Raw genomic sequence first — 15,624 nt, 5'->3', positions numbered from 1 at the left:
CTATTCAAAGTGGTCTATGTTTATGAGCTAAAAGTTGAGATTAAACATGGATTATGACACATTTAGGCTACTTTCATACTCGCGTTTGGTGCGGATCCGTCATGGATCTGCACAGATGGATCTGTTCAGATAATACAACCGCATGCATCCGTTCAGAACGGATCCGTTTAGATTATCTTTAACATAGCCAAGACGGATCCGTCTTGAACACCATTGAAAGTCAATGGAGGACGGATCAGTTTTCTATTGTGCCAGATTGTGTCAGAGAAAACGGATCTGTCCCCATTGACTTACATTGTGTGCCAGGACGGATCCGTTTGGCTCAGTTTGGTCAGACGGACATCAAAATGCTGCAAGCAGCGTTTTTGTTTACGCTTCCATAGCGGAATGGAGACGGATCGGAGGCAAACTGATGCATTCAGAGCGGATCCTTTTCCATTCAGAATGCATTAGGGCAAAACTGATCCATTTTGGACCGCGTGTGAGAGCCCTGAACGGATCTCACAAACGGAAAGCCAAAACACTAGTGTGAAAGTAGCCTAAGTCGCAAAAAGATCCCAACCCTCACCAGGCAACCCCCTGGTTTACATTTACACATATAGGTGTAAACCACATTACACTCACGCCACATATATTATTAAGGCGCAGACACACAAAGCAACAACAGACATAAAACTCACACAAAACCAACCGCAAATGATAAATGGCCCCTTTTCTTTACAGTGACTCTCAAGGTCAACCAAGCAAAATTAATAATTACCCACTGACCAGCCAATTATTATCAAAGCAATCCAGTATGCAAAGTCTAGTAATATCATAACATTAATAAATTTTGATTTTGTTCACAATATACCAAGGATGGGCTTTAATTTTTAGCGGAGCGATGTACTCGGCTATCTCTGGCGCCCTCTTAGAAATGAGATACACAGGGTATGGGGCCCTCATTCTTGTGATCAAAGGGGGTCCCAGAGGAAGGACCTCCACGCAGGGGTGTAGCTATAGGGGGTGCAGAGGTAGCAGTCGCTACCGGGCCCAGGAGCCTGAGGGGGCCCATAGACCCTTGTGCTACATAAAAAGACATCTTGTAATGTTATCAGTAAAGCACTGGCAGAGCTGGGAGGGAGCTGGTAGATGCTTGCCCCAAGTGATGGGTGCCAGCAGGCCCGGACTGGCCCACAGGGGTACAGGTGAATTCCTCGGTAGACCTCTGAGCAAGGTGTACATATAGATTGGCTCTATACAGCACCTCAACCAGCCTAAGTTCATATAAGAACTGGGCAGAATAATAAACTGGCTGAGATGACTTCTAGGTACAGAGGCAGGACAGCTAGTGTCCTCCTTTCCCAGAGACCTTCCTTCTCAAATTTGCTGCAGGGACCCCATAATCAATCATCCTGTAGGGTCTCGCTGCTGTGTGAGCAGGTAATATTTGGATGCATCCATATGGTGGGCCCTAGACAACCCAGTCCGACACTGGGTGCCAGGGTGGGTGTCAACAAGCCAATGTGTCTTGTGTGTAAACTGAACTTTTGCATCAGGTGATGAAAAGCTTAGCTACTTCCCTGCAAAATAGCTTTATTCCATTTTATGTTTTTACCCTCCACACTTCATTTACCTGTTCTGAAGACTTGATAAAAGCAATGTAGACATTTACAACGTCTAGTTTTTCATCAATGCTCTGATCCAGAGCTTTCAGTTCTTCATCCAGAACTCGTGACTGGCCAGAAAACGCTTCACCTCCTGAGGGTCCCGTCTGTGTTACCTCCCTAATGAGTTGTGCCGTAGATGCCATACATTTAGATGCTTCCTTTTAAAAATCAGAAAAAATAAATAAAACTAAACTTTACAAGGATTTCTTTCTTTCCTATTGAAATAGTCTTTAAGTCATTGCCAGTGTAACATATAGTGCATTCAGTTTACAGTTACTGTGTGTTAGGCATTGTTTCACCTTCGTTTGTTTAACCAGTTCTCCAAGTTTATACCGCACGTCCTCACATTCACCGATACTGTCTGGATTGCTGAGTCTTTCCAAATCTGCATTTATATTCTGTATCCATGCAGATATCTACAAAGCAAAAAATATATATTGTAATACTGTACTAGACAATGCTAAGCCTTAGCATCATTGACATGCATATAATAAGGGGAGGGGGGGCATAGAAAAGATCAAATTGGGTGCTCCATTATGGTGGCGTGTTTTGCCTGGTGGAGTTTCCCCACTCAATGCCCTTACTATAAACCTTGGGCCAATCTCCCCTTGCCACGACTGGACACATCTCTCCAAAGGACCTGTAGCAGCCACTTAATAGTAAAGGACGGGTCATAATTATAATTTACAGATCCCCATAATGACATAAGATGGGGCTCCACCATTTAGTGTAAGAAAATTAAAATAGCAGCATTCGAAGCAATATTTAAAGGTATGTATAATAGCACAATATATCAGAAAACCTAGATTGTAGCAAAAAGTTACCAGACTGGTATTCCCCTTAAAAAGGTATAATGTTCTTCCACCTGATTGCCCGCCCCAACCTCTGGGCACCATAGCAAGTGCTATGGCTATAGTTAAGCCTATGGTAAAGAAGATGGGACCAACCAGGGCTTGACTCCTTCTCTCCAAGGGTACCAATGGCAGACATATATTTAACCCTTATTAAGCATCTTACTTTTATTCTTTTTCGCTAAAATAAAAATAAAAAAACATAAAAACCACCACCAAACTGTACTTATCTGGCCTTTTGTGTTTGAGTATGTGGGGAGGAAGGGGGGGGGGGGGGAATGAACCTTGGGCAAGGGGTTCAAATGGTGCAATTAACACCCTCAATGCCCCCTGAATGCATGCACAATTTTAAATATATACATCTTCCCAAGTATAGTGAGCACTTTCCTAGTAATTTACCTCCTGTGCACACTGTACATTAGTTGCTGTGGTTGTAAATGCTGCGCGTTGTACCTTTCTAAGATGATCCTCTAATGACGCCATAATCTCCTGTTGCTTGAGGGAATTTTCCACAGGTACAGGGCACTGGCCGAGTAGCTGATCTACTCTTTTCTGAAGGTATCCAATCATTTCCTGAATTCCAGTCATCCCAGGGCTAAATATGAACCATACAGCTGTTAGCACCTCCATTGCTTTGGATAATAGCCAAGATAATAAACATGAGATCAGAATAACATTACCTAGAAGACGTCAAGACTCCAAGAACTGCATTAACTAATGTCCGAGCACTCCCCGGGTGTTTAATATTTCACTTTTAATAATAGAATTACATAAGTCAGTCCATCATTAAATGTTCTGCTAATTTATGAAGATTACAAGTATTAGGTCTAGTTCACACAGTGCAATTTCTAATAATATTGTGCATGTCTTTTTCATGCATAAAATTGTATTTAATTTTAAAAAAAAGGATATTTTCAAGTCTGTCTCACCCATTGCAGTTCACACAGACCATTTTTTTAAAGCCAAAAAAATGTAGTGGTTCCAAGGAGAGGAAAAGTATATACTTTTCCCAGATTTGGGGGTTAAAAAAAAAGAAAAAGCATAAAAATCATCATTAAAGCTGTGTAATGCTCTATTCACATAACATTTAAGTCTTTAACTGGAAGGTTATGAAGTATGTGACATATGTCACTGATAGGGCCCCACTGTAAAAAAAAAAACAGACACTTGCCAAACAGACACCTTTTTTTGCATACTCTTGGTGAATAGGGCCCTAATGATACGTTTAGTGCACTCCCTAACTTTCCCAGCGCATACAATGGCATTTATGGCAAGAGAGAAAAAGGGGGAGAGGCGCTCATAGGGTGGTAAGCAATGATAGTTCGGTTTAGCGAAATGGATGGAATTGTCCATTGCACAATAAACAGCTATTACACCAAAAGCCCCCGAATTGAGGTTCTTTCTGTGCGCCAACGAAGTACCCTACCGTGTGCTAGCACACAAACCATTCAGCGCATACAATGAACAGTCTTCACAAACGATATGAAAAAACCTAAATGTCCTTTAATAGGGGATGACATTGGTGGTGATTATTGGGAAGGAGAACGCTCATTCCCAATAAATGCCCTGTGTTATAGTGTCGCCTGACATGTGCCAAACAGACTCCCTTTTTGCATACTCTTTTTTTCAAAAATTCTTTGGATTATATGGTCCTTGTAGGTACCTGTAGCTCTAGTAGTGAAGGCATGAAAGCGTTCTCATGGAGTGCAGGCTTTTAGTATAGCCGTGAATTAAACCGTACACACGTATCCCATTACTCTGGATTGATACCGCCGCAGAGGAGAAGCATTCAGCACAACACCATCGGAGACGAGCACAGTAAAGAGACAGGTCACGTCACTTACGGTTCTATGGGGGAGGGTTGGGGGGTGCAAGAATAAAGGATAGTGGAGCTTACCAGATGATAGCGCAATACAATTGATTCCTTAAATATAGATATTGACATGGAAAATTTAAAATAACCTCAACAAAAAATCTTAAAAAATATGTTAAACCTAAAAATTTGATTTAAACAATAGGTAATTTTCTGATAACACATTCCCTTTAAGAAAGCTGTAAAGACAAGCCCATCCATTTCTAACTATGTAGTCCTGCCATGATCTTGATTTGTTAGTCAGGTTAAAGTTAGCAATCAGTAAGTGAAGACCCAACCAAATGAATACCCATATCTTCACTTATCAGGTCCTCGGTTCGAATCCAACCAAGGACAACCTCTGCATGGAGTGTGTATGTTCTCCCCGTGTTTTCGTGGGTTTCCTCTGGGTACTCTGGTTTCCCCCCACACTCCAAAGACATACTGATAGGGAACTTAGATGGGGGCCCCTCTGGGAACAGTTGGATGCTAATGTCTGTAAAGCGCTGTGGAATATAGTAGCGCTATATAAGTGCATAAAATAAATAAATAAAAGATCTGTACACCAATAGTTGTGATATGGGGGGAATGTTCTCACTAATCTGCAAAAGCTGGAAATTTCTAAATTGTGGAAATAGGTACAGCCATTCAGGTCAGTGGCCCGACAGGTCCCTCATTTCATATTATATAAGTGGCATTTATATTCTATTTCTTCCATTAGGTAAAAGGATTGACCATGTTGGAATTGGAGACAAACGGCTTCCTTCTCCTTGCTAAAATAAACATACAGTCAGGTCCATAAATATTGAGACATCGACACAATTCTAACATTTTTGGCTCTATACACCACAACAATGGATTTGAAACTAACAAGATGTGCCTTAACTGCAGACTGTCAGCTTTAATTTGAGGGTATTTACATCCAAATCAGGTGAATGGTGTAGGAATTACAACAGTTTGCATATGTGCCTCCCACTTGTTAAGGAACCAAAAGTAATGGGACAGAATAATAATCATAAATCAAACTACTTGGTTGTAAATCCTTTGCAGTCAATTACAGCCTGAAGTCTGGAACGCATAGACATCACCAAACGCTGGGTTTCATCCCTGGTGATGCTCTGCCAGGCCTCTACTGCAACTGTCTTCAGTTTCTGCTTGTTCTTGGGGCATTTTCCCTTAAGTTTTGTCTTCAGCAAGTGAAATGCATGCTCAATCGGATTCAGGTCAGGTGATTGACTTGGCCATTACATAACATTCCACTTCTTTCCCTTAAAAAACTCTTTAGTTGCTTTTGCAGTATGCTTTGGGTCATTGTCCATCTGCACTGTGAAGCGCTGTCCAATGAGTTCTGAAGCATTTGGCTGAATATGAGCAGATAATATTGCCCGAAACACTTCAGAATTCATCCTGCTGCTTTTGTCAGCAGTCATATCATCAATAAATACAAGAGAACCAGTTCCATTGGCAGCCATACATGCCCACGCCATGACACTACCACCACCATGCTTTACTGATGAGGTGGTATGCTTAGGATCATGAGCAGTTCCTTTCCTTCTCCATACTCTTCTCTTCCCATCACTCTGGTACAAGTTGAAAGTTGATCTTGGTCTCATCTGTCCATAGTATGTTGTTCCAGAACTGTGAAGGCTTTTTTAGATGTCGTTTGGCAAACTCTAATCTGGCCTTCCTGTTTTTGAGGCTCACCAATGGTTTACATCTTGTGGTGAACCCTCTGTATTCACTCTGGTGAAGTCTTCTCTTGATTGTTGACTTTGACACACATACACCTACCTCCTGGAGAGTGTTCTCGATCTGGCCAACTGTTGTGAAGGGTGTTTTCTTCACCAGGGAAAGAATTCTTCGGTCATCCACCACAGTTGTTTTCCGTGGTCTTCAGGGTCTTTTGGTGTTGCTGAGCTCACCAGAGCATTCCTTCTTTTTAAGAATGTTGCAAACAGTTGTTTTGGCCTAATGTGTTTGCTATCTCTCTGATCAGTTTGTTTTGTTTTTTCAGCCTAATGATGGCTTGCTTCACTGATAGTGACAGCTCTTTGGATCTCATCTTGAGAGTTGACAGCAACAGATTCCAAATGCAAATAGCAAACTTGAAATGAACTCTGGACCTTTTTTCTGCTCATTGTAATTGGGATAATGAGGGAATAACACACACCTGGCCATGGAACAGCTGAGAAGCCAATTGTCCCATTACTTTTGGTCCCTTAACAAATGGAAGGCATATATGCAAACTGTTGTAATTCCTACACCGTTCACCTGATTTGGATGTAAATACCCTCAAATTAAAGCTGACAGTCTGCAGTTAAAGCACATCTTGTTCGTTTCATTTCAAATCCATTGTTGTGGTGTATAGAGCCAAAAATGTTACAATTGTGTCAATGTCCCAATATTTATGGACCTGACTGTATATGCTATGAACATAAGCCTGCATGCTCATAGTGAGGTTGTGAGTAGTGTTGAGTGAATTGAAGTGAAACGAATTGACTTCAATCCAAATTTCAGGAAAAATTTGATTCACCACGAAGCCGACTTTCCTCAAGCTTTGTGGTAACGAATCACTTTTCCCTGAAATGGCAGTAAAAAAAAAAAATAAACATACTGACCTCATACATTTGCTCGTGGAGAGGCCGTTGCGGCCATCTTGATCAGCGATGAACGCGAGACCTGAGCGGTTCAATGATGTCATTGCTCCCGTCATGAAATTTGGAATCAATTTGTAATTAATCGAATTTCTTTTTGAAATTCGGCAAAGCAGCCGAATCGATTTTTGGTAACTTCGCTCATTCTCTAGTTGTGATCACATGTGCTAGCTTTTGTGACCAGCATCAGGAATTATGCCTTCTATTGATATATGAGCGTAACATGGGCACATTTCTGTACCTGTATTCCAGTTCAGTGTCTTGGTCTGACAGCAGGTCTAATGGCCCAAACTGACTGCACCCTAGATCTCTGTGATGCTGTTAGTTTGGGTAATTAGAGCATTAGACCAATGTTCAGGCTGGGATTTTTGGCTGGAGCAGAAATGCGCCATTTAACGCTTATGCAAATTAGTCCAAATGTTATTGTAATTTTTGTTGCATTAATTAAATATGAAATAAGAAATAGATCCTGGTGGCAAGTAATTGAGGCCAAAGAAATCTTCAAGAAGGGCTATCTATTGAACATACAGATCCCCCCCCCCCCCCCCCCCCCCCCCGCCCATGGAAAACAGACTACAGGTTCTAGTAATAGTCTAAGCCCTGCTGATGTTGAACACAAAACTGCTTAAAATGTAGAATTTTCTTCTCTGCTTTGTATTTTCATATCATTACCGCTGCCAGCAGGAATAATTCAGTTAATTAAAGCAAAAATCTGGGTATTTAGTTTCACAAGATTTTATGTAAAAAAGTAGCTCCAAGCCAGATGTTAATATAACGGTTAATGGTTACAGTAATAATATTTTATCTCAATAATTAAATAAACTAGTTGCTCTTGATGAAATCCTATTTAATCCCAAAGTGGGAAGAGCAGAAGCAGTGAAGTGCTCTTCTCACGAGAGCCGATGAAACAAACTAACACAGTGCTAATCTCAGTGCTAAATGTTTAATTGCAGTACATTAAAATGCATTATTAGAAACTTGACACATCCACGTTATGCAAAGACCTTCATTTTTCCGCCAATTTAGCAGTCCTCATGATGTCTATGCTACAAAAATGGGCAGCTATAATTAATAAGAATCCTTTTAATCATTTGGAAAATTTTGTATAATTATAATCATGTCATAATGACATTGACAGGCGATGAATACAAAATTGGAACAAGCAGTAATAAAAAAAACTAATAACTGTTCACTAGGAAGAAATATCCAACTGGTTACATTTTTAACAAAAAAATTATTAAGATTATTAATCTGAGCTCCAGATGCTGATGTCATCAATATCAAATCGGGGAAGGGGGCCATTAATTGGCTATTCTCAGCAGCCACTGGCACCGGGAAAAAACACAGTGGATGAGGCAGAAAGCTCCGTCCACTGTGTATGGCCGTGCCGGGGTACTGCAGCTTAGCTCCCAGAATAGTGTGGGTACAGTTTTCTGCTTCAAGCTTCCGCCCACTATGTTTTTTCAGATGGCGATGGCTACTGAGATCAGTGGTTCATTTAGGGTTCTGAGTGTCAGATTTTTTAACCACCTCAGCCCCCATAGCTTAAACACCCTTAAAGACCAGGCCACTTTTTACACTTCTGACCTACCCTACTTTCACCGTTTATTGCTCGGTCATGCAACTTACCACCCAAATGAATTTTACCTCCTTTTCTTCTCACTAATAGAGCTTTCATTTGGTGGTATTTCATTGCTGCTGATATTTTTACTTTTTTTGTTATTAATCAAAGTTTTAAGATTTGTTTGCAAAAAAATGACATTTTTCACTTTCAGTTGTAAAATTTTGCAAAAAAAACTACATCCATATATAAATTTTGCTCTAAATTTATTGTTATACATGTCTTTGATAAAAAAAAAATGTTTGGGTAAAAAAAAAAATGGTTTGGGTAAAAGTTATAGCGTTTACAAACTATGGTACAAAAATGTGAATTTCCGCTTTTTGAAGCAGCTCTGACTTTCTGAGCACCTGTCATGTTTCCTGAGGTTCTACAATGGCCAGACAGTACAAACACCCCACAAATGACCCCATTTCGGAAAGTAGACACCCTAAGGTATTCGCTGATGGGCATAGTGAGTTCATAGAACTTTTTATTTTTTGTCACAAGTTAGCGGAAAATGATGATTTTATTAATTTTTTTTTTTCTTACAAAGTCTCATATTCCACTAACTTGTGACAAAAAATAAAAAGTTCTATGAACTCACTATGCCCATCACGAAATACCTTGGGGTCTCTTCTTTCCAAAATGGGGTCACTTGTGGGGTAGTTATACTGCCCTGGCATTCTAGGGGCCCAAATGTGTGGTAAGGAGTTTGAAATCAAATTCTGTAAAAAATGGCCGGTGAAATCCGAAAGGTGCTCTTTGGAATGTGGGCCCCTTTGCCCACCTAGGCTGCAAAAAAGTGTCACACATGTGGTATCTCCGTATTCAGGAGAAGTTGGGGAATGTGTTTTGGGGTGTATTTTTACATATACCCATACTGTGTGAGATTAATATCTCTGTAAAAGACAACTTTTCCAATTTTTTATACAAAGTTGTCATTTTACAGAGATATTTCTCTCACCCGTTTTGTGGTGTATTTTTACATATACCCATGCTGGGTGAGAGAAATATCTTGGTCAAATGCCAACTTTGTATAAAAAAATGGGAAAAGTTGTCTTTTGCCAAGATATTTCTCTCACCCAGCATGGGTATATGTAAAATGACACCCCAAAACACATTCCCCAACTTCTCCTGAATACGGAGATATCACATGTGTGACACTTTTATGCAGCCTAGGTGGGCAAAGGGGCCCACATTCCAAAGAGCACCTTTCGGATTTCACCGGTTATTTTTTACAGAATTTGATTTCAAACTCCTTACCACACATTTGGGCCCCTAGAATGCCAGGGCAGTATAAGTACCCCACAAGTGACCCCATTTTGGAAAGAAGACACCCCAAGGTATTCGCTGATGGGCATAGTGAGTTCATGGAAGTTTTTATTTTTTGTCACATTCCAAGATATTTCTCTCACCCAGCATGGGTATATGTAAAATGACACCCCAAAACACATTCCCCAACTTCTCCTGAGTACGGCGATACCACATGTGTGACACTTTTTTGCAGCCTAGATGCGCAAAGGTGCCCAAATTCCTTTTAGGAGGGCATTTTTAGACATTTGGATACCAGACTTCTTTTCACGCTTTGGGGCCCCTAAAATGCCAGGGCAGTATAAATACCCCACATGTGACCCCATTTTGGAAAGAAGACCCCCCAAGGTATTCAATGAGGGGCTTGATGAGTTCATAGAAAAAAAAAATTTTGCCACAAGTTAGCGGAAATTTTTTTTTTAGATTTTTTTCTCACAAAGTCTCCCTTTCCGCTAACTTGGGACAAAAATTTCAATCTTTCATGGACTCAATATGCCCCTCAGCGAATAACTTGGGGTGTCTTCTTTCCAAAATGGTGTTATTTGTGGGGTGTTTGTACTGCCCTGGCATTTGAGGGTCTCCGCAATCATTACATGTATGCCCAGCATTAGGAGTTTCTGCTATTCTCCTTATATTGAGCATACGGGTAATGAGATTTTTTTTTTTTCGTTCAGCCTCTGGGCTGAAAGAAAAAAATGAACGGCACAGATTTCTTCATTCGCATCGATCAATGTGGATGAAAAAATCTCTGCCAAAAAAAGAAAAAGGAGGGGAAAGGCGTCTGCCAGGACATAGGAGCTCCGCCCAACATCCATACCCACTTAGCTCGTATGCCCTGGCAAACCAGATTTCTCCATTCACATCAATCGATGTGGATAAATAAATCCTTGCCGGGATTTATTTTTTTATATATACAAAGTGTTTGCCAAAGTATATGAACACCGCCACCTCCTCAGCTCATATGCCTCGGCAAACGTATCTTTTACTGCACAGGAGAAATCTCGTCTTGCAGCGCCGCATACACCGACTTGCGTGTAATCTGACAGCAGCGCAATGCTTCTGTCAGAATGCACATCAGTGCTGCAGCTAGTCGATCGGTTGGTCCACCTGGAAGGTAAAAAAAACAAAACAAAAAAGAAAAAAGGCCGCAACGCAATAAATTTATTAACTTTTGAACAGAACATATAAACTTTTTTTAACTTTTTTAACTGAACGTTAACTTTTTTACTTACCGGTAATTTTTTTTTTTGTTTAGTTTTTTTTACCTTTATAGAACAAACCTCTCCTTCCCCATGGGACAATGTGCAAAGTGCAAATCGCCCAAAGATGTGGCGAAGTACGTTATGCACTTTATCCCAGGTGAAAGGAGAGGTTTGCAGCAGCTGTGAGTAAAAGGGCCCTAATAGCCCTATGTGCCTGTCCTGTGAGATGCAATCCCTATGCTAAGTGTACCTGTGTGTGTGGTACTTCCGGAAACACTCTCCTAAGCATAGGGCAGGGTGGTCAGGACAGTCAGGACAGAAATAGCGAGTGTCACGCTTTATTCCACTCCTGCTACAGACACAACATTTTTTTCTGGGTGGCGGTTGGGTTGAGGTACCAGGAACGACACTGGGGAAATGTCGCTCGTGTAGACGGCTAACTACACTGGTGGTTGGGGCCACGGAACCTCCTGGATACAGGAGGTTCTCGATGATCTCTTCCTGGAATTTGAGGAAGGATCGTGTTCTCCCAGCCTTACTGTAGAGAACAAAACTATTATACAGAGCCAATTGAATTAAATATACAGACACCTTCTTATACCAGCGTCTGGTGCGTCGGGAAACCAAATAGGGAGCCAACATCTGGTCATTGAAGTCCACCCCTCCCATGAGCGCATTATAGTCGTGGACTGAGAGGGGCTTTTCAATGACAAGGGTTGCCCTTTCAATTTGGATTGTCGTGTCTGCGTGAATGGAGGAGAGCATGTAAACGTCACGCTTGTCTCTCCATTTCACCGCGAGCAGTTCTTCGTTACACAAGGCAGCCCTCTCCCCCCTTGCAAGACGGGTGGTAACGAGCCGTTGGGGGAAGCCCACGCGACTAGTTCGCGCGGTGCCACAGGCGCAAATCTGTTCTAGAAACAAATGCCTAAAGAGGGCCACACTTGTGTAAAAATTGTCCACATAAAGATGGTACCCCTTGCCGAATAAGGGTGACACCAAGTCCCAGACTGTCTTCCCACTGCTCCCCAGGTAGTCAGGGCAACCGACCGGCTCCAGGGTCTGATCTTTTCCCTCATAGATCCGAAATTTGTGGGTATAGCCTGTGGCCCTTTCACAGAGCTTATACAATTTGACCCCATACCGGGCACGCTTGCTTGGGATGTATTGTTTGAAGCCAAGGCGCCCGGTAAAATGTATTAGAGACTCGTCTACGCAGATGTTTTGCTCTGGGGTATACAAATCTGCAAATTTCTGGTTGAAATGGTCTATGAGGGGCCGAATTTTGTGGAGCCGGTCAAAAGCTGGGTGGCCTCTGGGACGGGAGGTGGTGTTGTCGCTAAAATGCAGGAAACGCAGGATGGTCTCAAATCGTGTCCTGGACATAGCAGCAGAGAACATGGGCATGTGATGAATTGGGTTCGTGGACCAATATGACCGCAATTCATGCTTTTTAGTTAGACCCATGTTGAGGAGAAGGCCCAGAAAAATTTTAAGTTCGGAAACTTGGACTGGTTTCCACCGGAAAGGCTGGGCATAATAGCTTCCCGGGTTTGCGGTTATAAATTGTGTGGCATACCGATTTGTTTCTTCCACGACTAAGTCCAAGAGCTCCGCAGTCAAGAACAGCTCAAAAAATCCCAGGGCCGAACCGATCTGAGCTGTCTCAACCCGAACTCCAGACTGGGCGGTGAAAGGGGGAACTACAGGTGCGGCTGAAGTTGGTGACTGCCAATCAGGGTTTGCCAGCACCTCAGGGACTCTAGGGGCTCTACGGGCCTGTCTGTGCGGTGGCTGCGACGGGGTAACTACTGCACGTGCCACTGTACCAGCTTCAACTGCCCTTCTGGTGCTCGCTACTTCACCATGTTGCACGGCAGTGCTGGTACTAGGTCCAGGAAGGGCTGCGCTGCTGGTGTATGCCTCACCACGTGATCCGGCAGCGACAGCCCCACTCTGCTGCTCTTGAAGCGGATCCTGCGCAACCTGTGGTCTAGCGACATGGGGCCGGGTACGCCTGGTTCTATCAGGGACCTCCACCTCCTCGTCCGAACTTTGGTTTATATTCTGACCCGCTAGATTCGTCAGATGAGGGTTCCCATTCCTCATCCGACTGGGTCAGAATCCTGTAGGCCTCTTCAGAAGAATACCCCCTGTTTGACATTTGGGCAACTAAATTTAGGGGTATTCCCTGAGACTACCCAAGAAAAAAAGCAAGCCTGTCTTACAAAGGGGAGGCTAGCAAAGTACCGGAGGCCGCTGCGGTTGATAAAAAATATCAAAACGGATTTTTTTATCGCCGCAGTGCGTGTAAAGTGAATGTGCAGTGATCAAAAAAAATAAATTTTTTGTCACTGCGGTGGGGCGGGCGTGGGTGAACGCACGTGTGGGCGACCGATCAGGCCTGATCGGGCAAACACTGCGTTTTGGGTGGAGGGCGAGCTAAGGTGACACTAATACAATTATAGATCTGACCGTGATCAGTTTTGATCACTTACAGATACTATAAAAGTACAAATGCTGATTAGCGATACGCTAATCATCGAATAAGGGACTGCTGTGCGGTGGGCTGGGCGCTAACCGATCGCTAACTACCTAACCAAGGGGCCTAAACTAATCCTAAAACCTAACAGCCAATACTAGTGAAAAAAAAAAGTGACAGTTTACACTGATCACTTTTTGTCTTTCACTAAGTGATTGACAGGGGGCGATCAAGGGGTTAATTTGGATGATGGGGGTGATGGAGGGTGATCTGGGGCTAAGGACAGTGTTTGGTGTGTACTCACAGTTCAGTCTGCTCCTCTGCTGGATCCAACCGACGAAAAGGACCAGCAGAGGAGCAGAGAAGTCATATAACAGATTATATTTACTAATATGATCTGTTATATGGCTTGTGATTCGGTTTTTTAAAAATCAGCAACCTGCCAGCGACGATCATTGGCTGGCAGTTTGCTGATGCAATACTCCTCGAACTTTTGCCGGCCCGCGATGCGCATGCTGTGACCGAAATCTGTGACCGAAATCTCGCGTATCGCGAGAGGACGCGCCGGCGCGTCCAGGCGAAATGAATCAACCACCTCCAGGACGCGTCGCTGCGTTCGGCGGTTCCGGAGGTGGTTAAACAGATTATGTGCAATATCTGCAACAATTTAATGAATTTTACTACTGTGAGTCCGAGGACGTACTTCATATTTTCAAATTCACTGTATGCCTATACCTGTATGTTTTTTAATTCGTTACAAACTCTTTCCTGTGGATTTCTCTTTTTTAATGCCAAGGGCTAAATCTGCATCAAAATGTTAAACAAGATGGGCTAAAGATTTTTACAGCGCTTCTGAATTTACCCTTAAAAAGTTCACTAATGAAATGGGTATTATATCTATTTATCTGTTTAATGGCCAAAAGTTTCACTATTTGAGAACTTATGTTTAGTTGGCAAACCCAGCCCTAAAACACTGCAGACGTAAAGACATCAAAACTCATCTGACTTATTTCAGATTTGTTTATTGAAAAGTATAGGCACCCTTTTAATTGGGTGTATGTATCACAAAATCACTGACGACCTTTTAGATGTGTTGTAGAAAGATGCACAGCTTCCAGGGATATGGTTTGGATGAGCTGTCACTTGCCCGCCACATGTGAATCTAGCCTATAGCCCACTTCACATGTTAGGCTATTGTCGGCTGAACCTGCCATTTTCCGTGGGACAACCCAACAATCTAATTTGTATGGGCAGCTCCTGATTCTCCCCCCACATATGATGTAAGGAGAGATAAGGATCAGGCACATTGAATTTAAAATCTTGATCCTTTTGTTCTCCAGGGGATAATCCACCACCTGAGGTGTTTGATAGTGGCTATCTCAGGGTTAGACTGGTCCACCAAAGTATCAGAGGATCCTGTGGTGGCCCAAGCTCTAACAGAATAATGGGACCCTTAGGCCTCGTTCACATTTCTGTTTTCCATGGTAGTTTGCCATTTTCTGCAGACAGCATACTGATCCATGTAAAATAATAGACTAGTTCACATTTGCACATTTTTATGGTCCATAGTTCCACAAAAAAATGTGGAAGCATGCACTATTTTGATCCAGGTTGCAGATCAAGCATGCCCACTCGAGTCTATGGGTCTATGAAAATCATGGACAGCACACAGATCCATCTGTCCGTTTGCAGTCTGTTTTTCACTGACCACTGATAGGAGATTCTATGGAAATTCATTTTCAGCTGAGCAGCATCTGTGGAATACGTATGACACATAAAGGGCAGAAAATGGAAATATGGACCAAACGCGGATGGACTTTTTCACGGACATCAAACAGACACCAAAATGTGAACAAGGCCTGATAATACAGGTCTAGGAGAAGATAATTTGGAACTGACCCTGGAATTAATAACCACCAGATATCCTATTAAACTTTAGAGACAGTAGGGTACATAGAGAAGTAAGGATCAAACCAGGCCCCCACACAGGACAGAAGGGTTTCTGCCTAAACCCTTTTCAATG

At 42.4% G+C, this 15,624-nt stretch overlaps 1 protein-coding gene across 2 annotated transcripts in view; it reads right to left on the bottom strand.

Annotated features, from left to right (window-relative positions):
• CCDC141 (coiled-coil domain containing 141) overlaps nt 1-15,624 on the bottom strand; it is a 177,989-nt gene that overhangs the window by 58,856 nt on the left and 103,509 nt on the right. For both annotated transcript variants that reach the window (XM_040441010.1, XM_040441011.1), the window contains exons 9-11: nt 2,954-3,095; nt 1,949-2,065; nt 1,616-1,807 (exon numbers count right to left, since the gene is read on the bottom strand). In XM_040441010.1, coding sequence (XP_040296944.1) covers nt 1,616-1,807; nt 1,949-2,065; nt 2,954-3,095 — 451 coding nt within the window. The remainder of the gene's footprint in view (nt 1-1,615; nt 1,808-1,948; nt 2,066-2,953; nt 3,096-15,624) is intronic.

The sequence above is a fragment of the Bufo bufo genome, chromosome 7 (genome assembly GCF_905171765.1).
Source record: "Bufo bufo chromosome 7, aBufBuf1.1, whole genome shotgun sequence".
Lineage (NCBI taxonomy): Eukaryota > Metazoa > Chordata > Amphibia > Anura > Bufonidae > Bufo > Bufo bufo.
The sequence above is the reverse complement of the archived record's forward strand: the minus strand, read 5'-3'. Positions and strand labels throughout refer to the sequence as shown.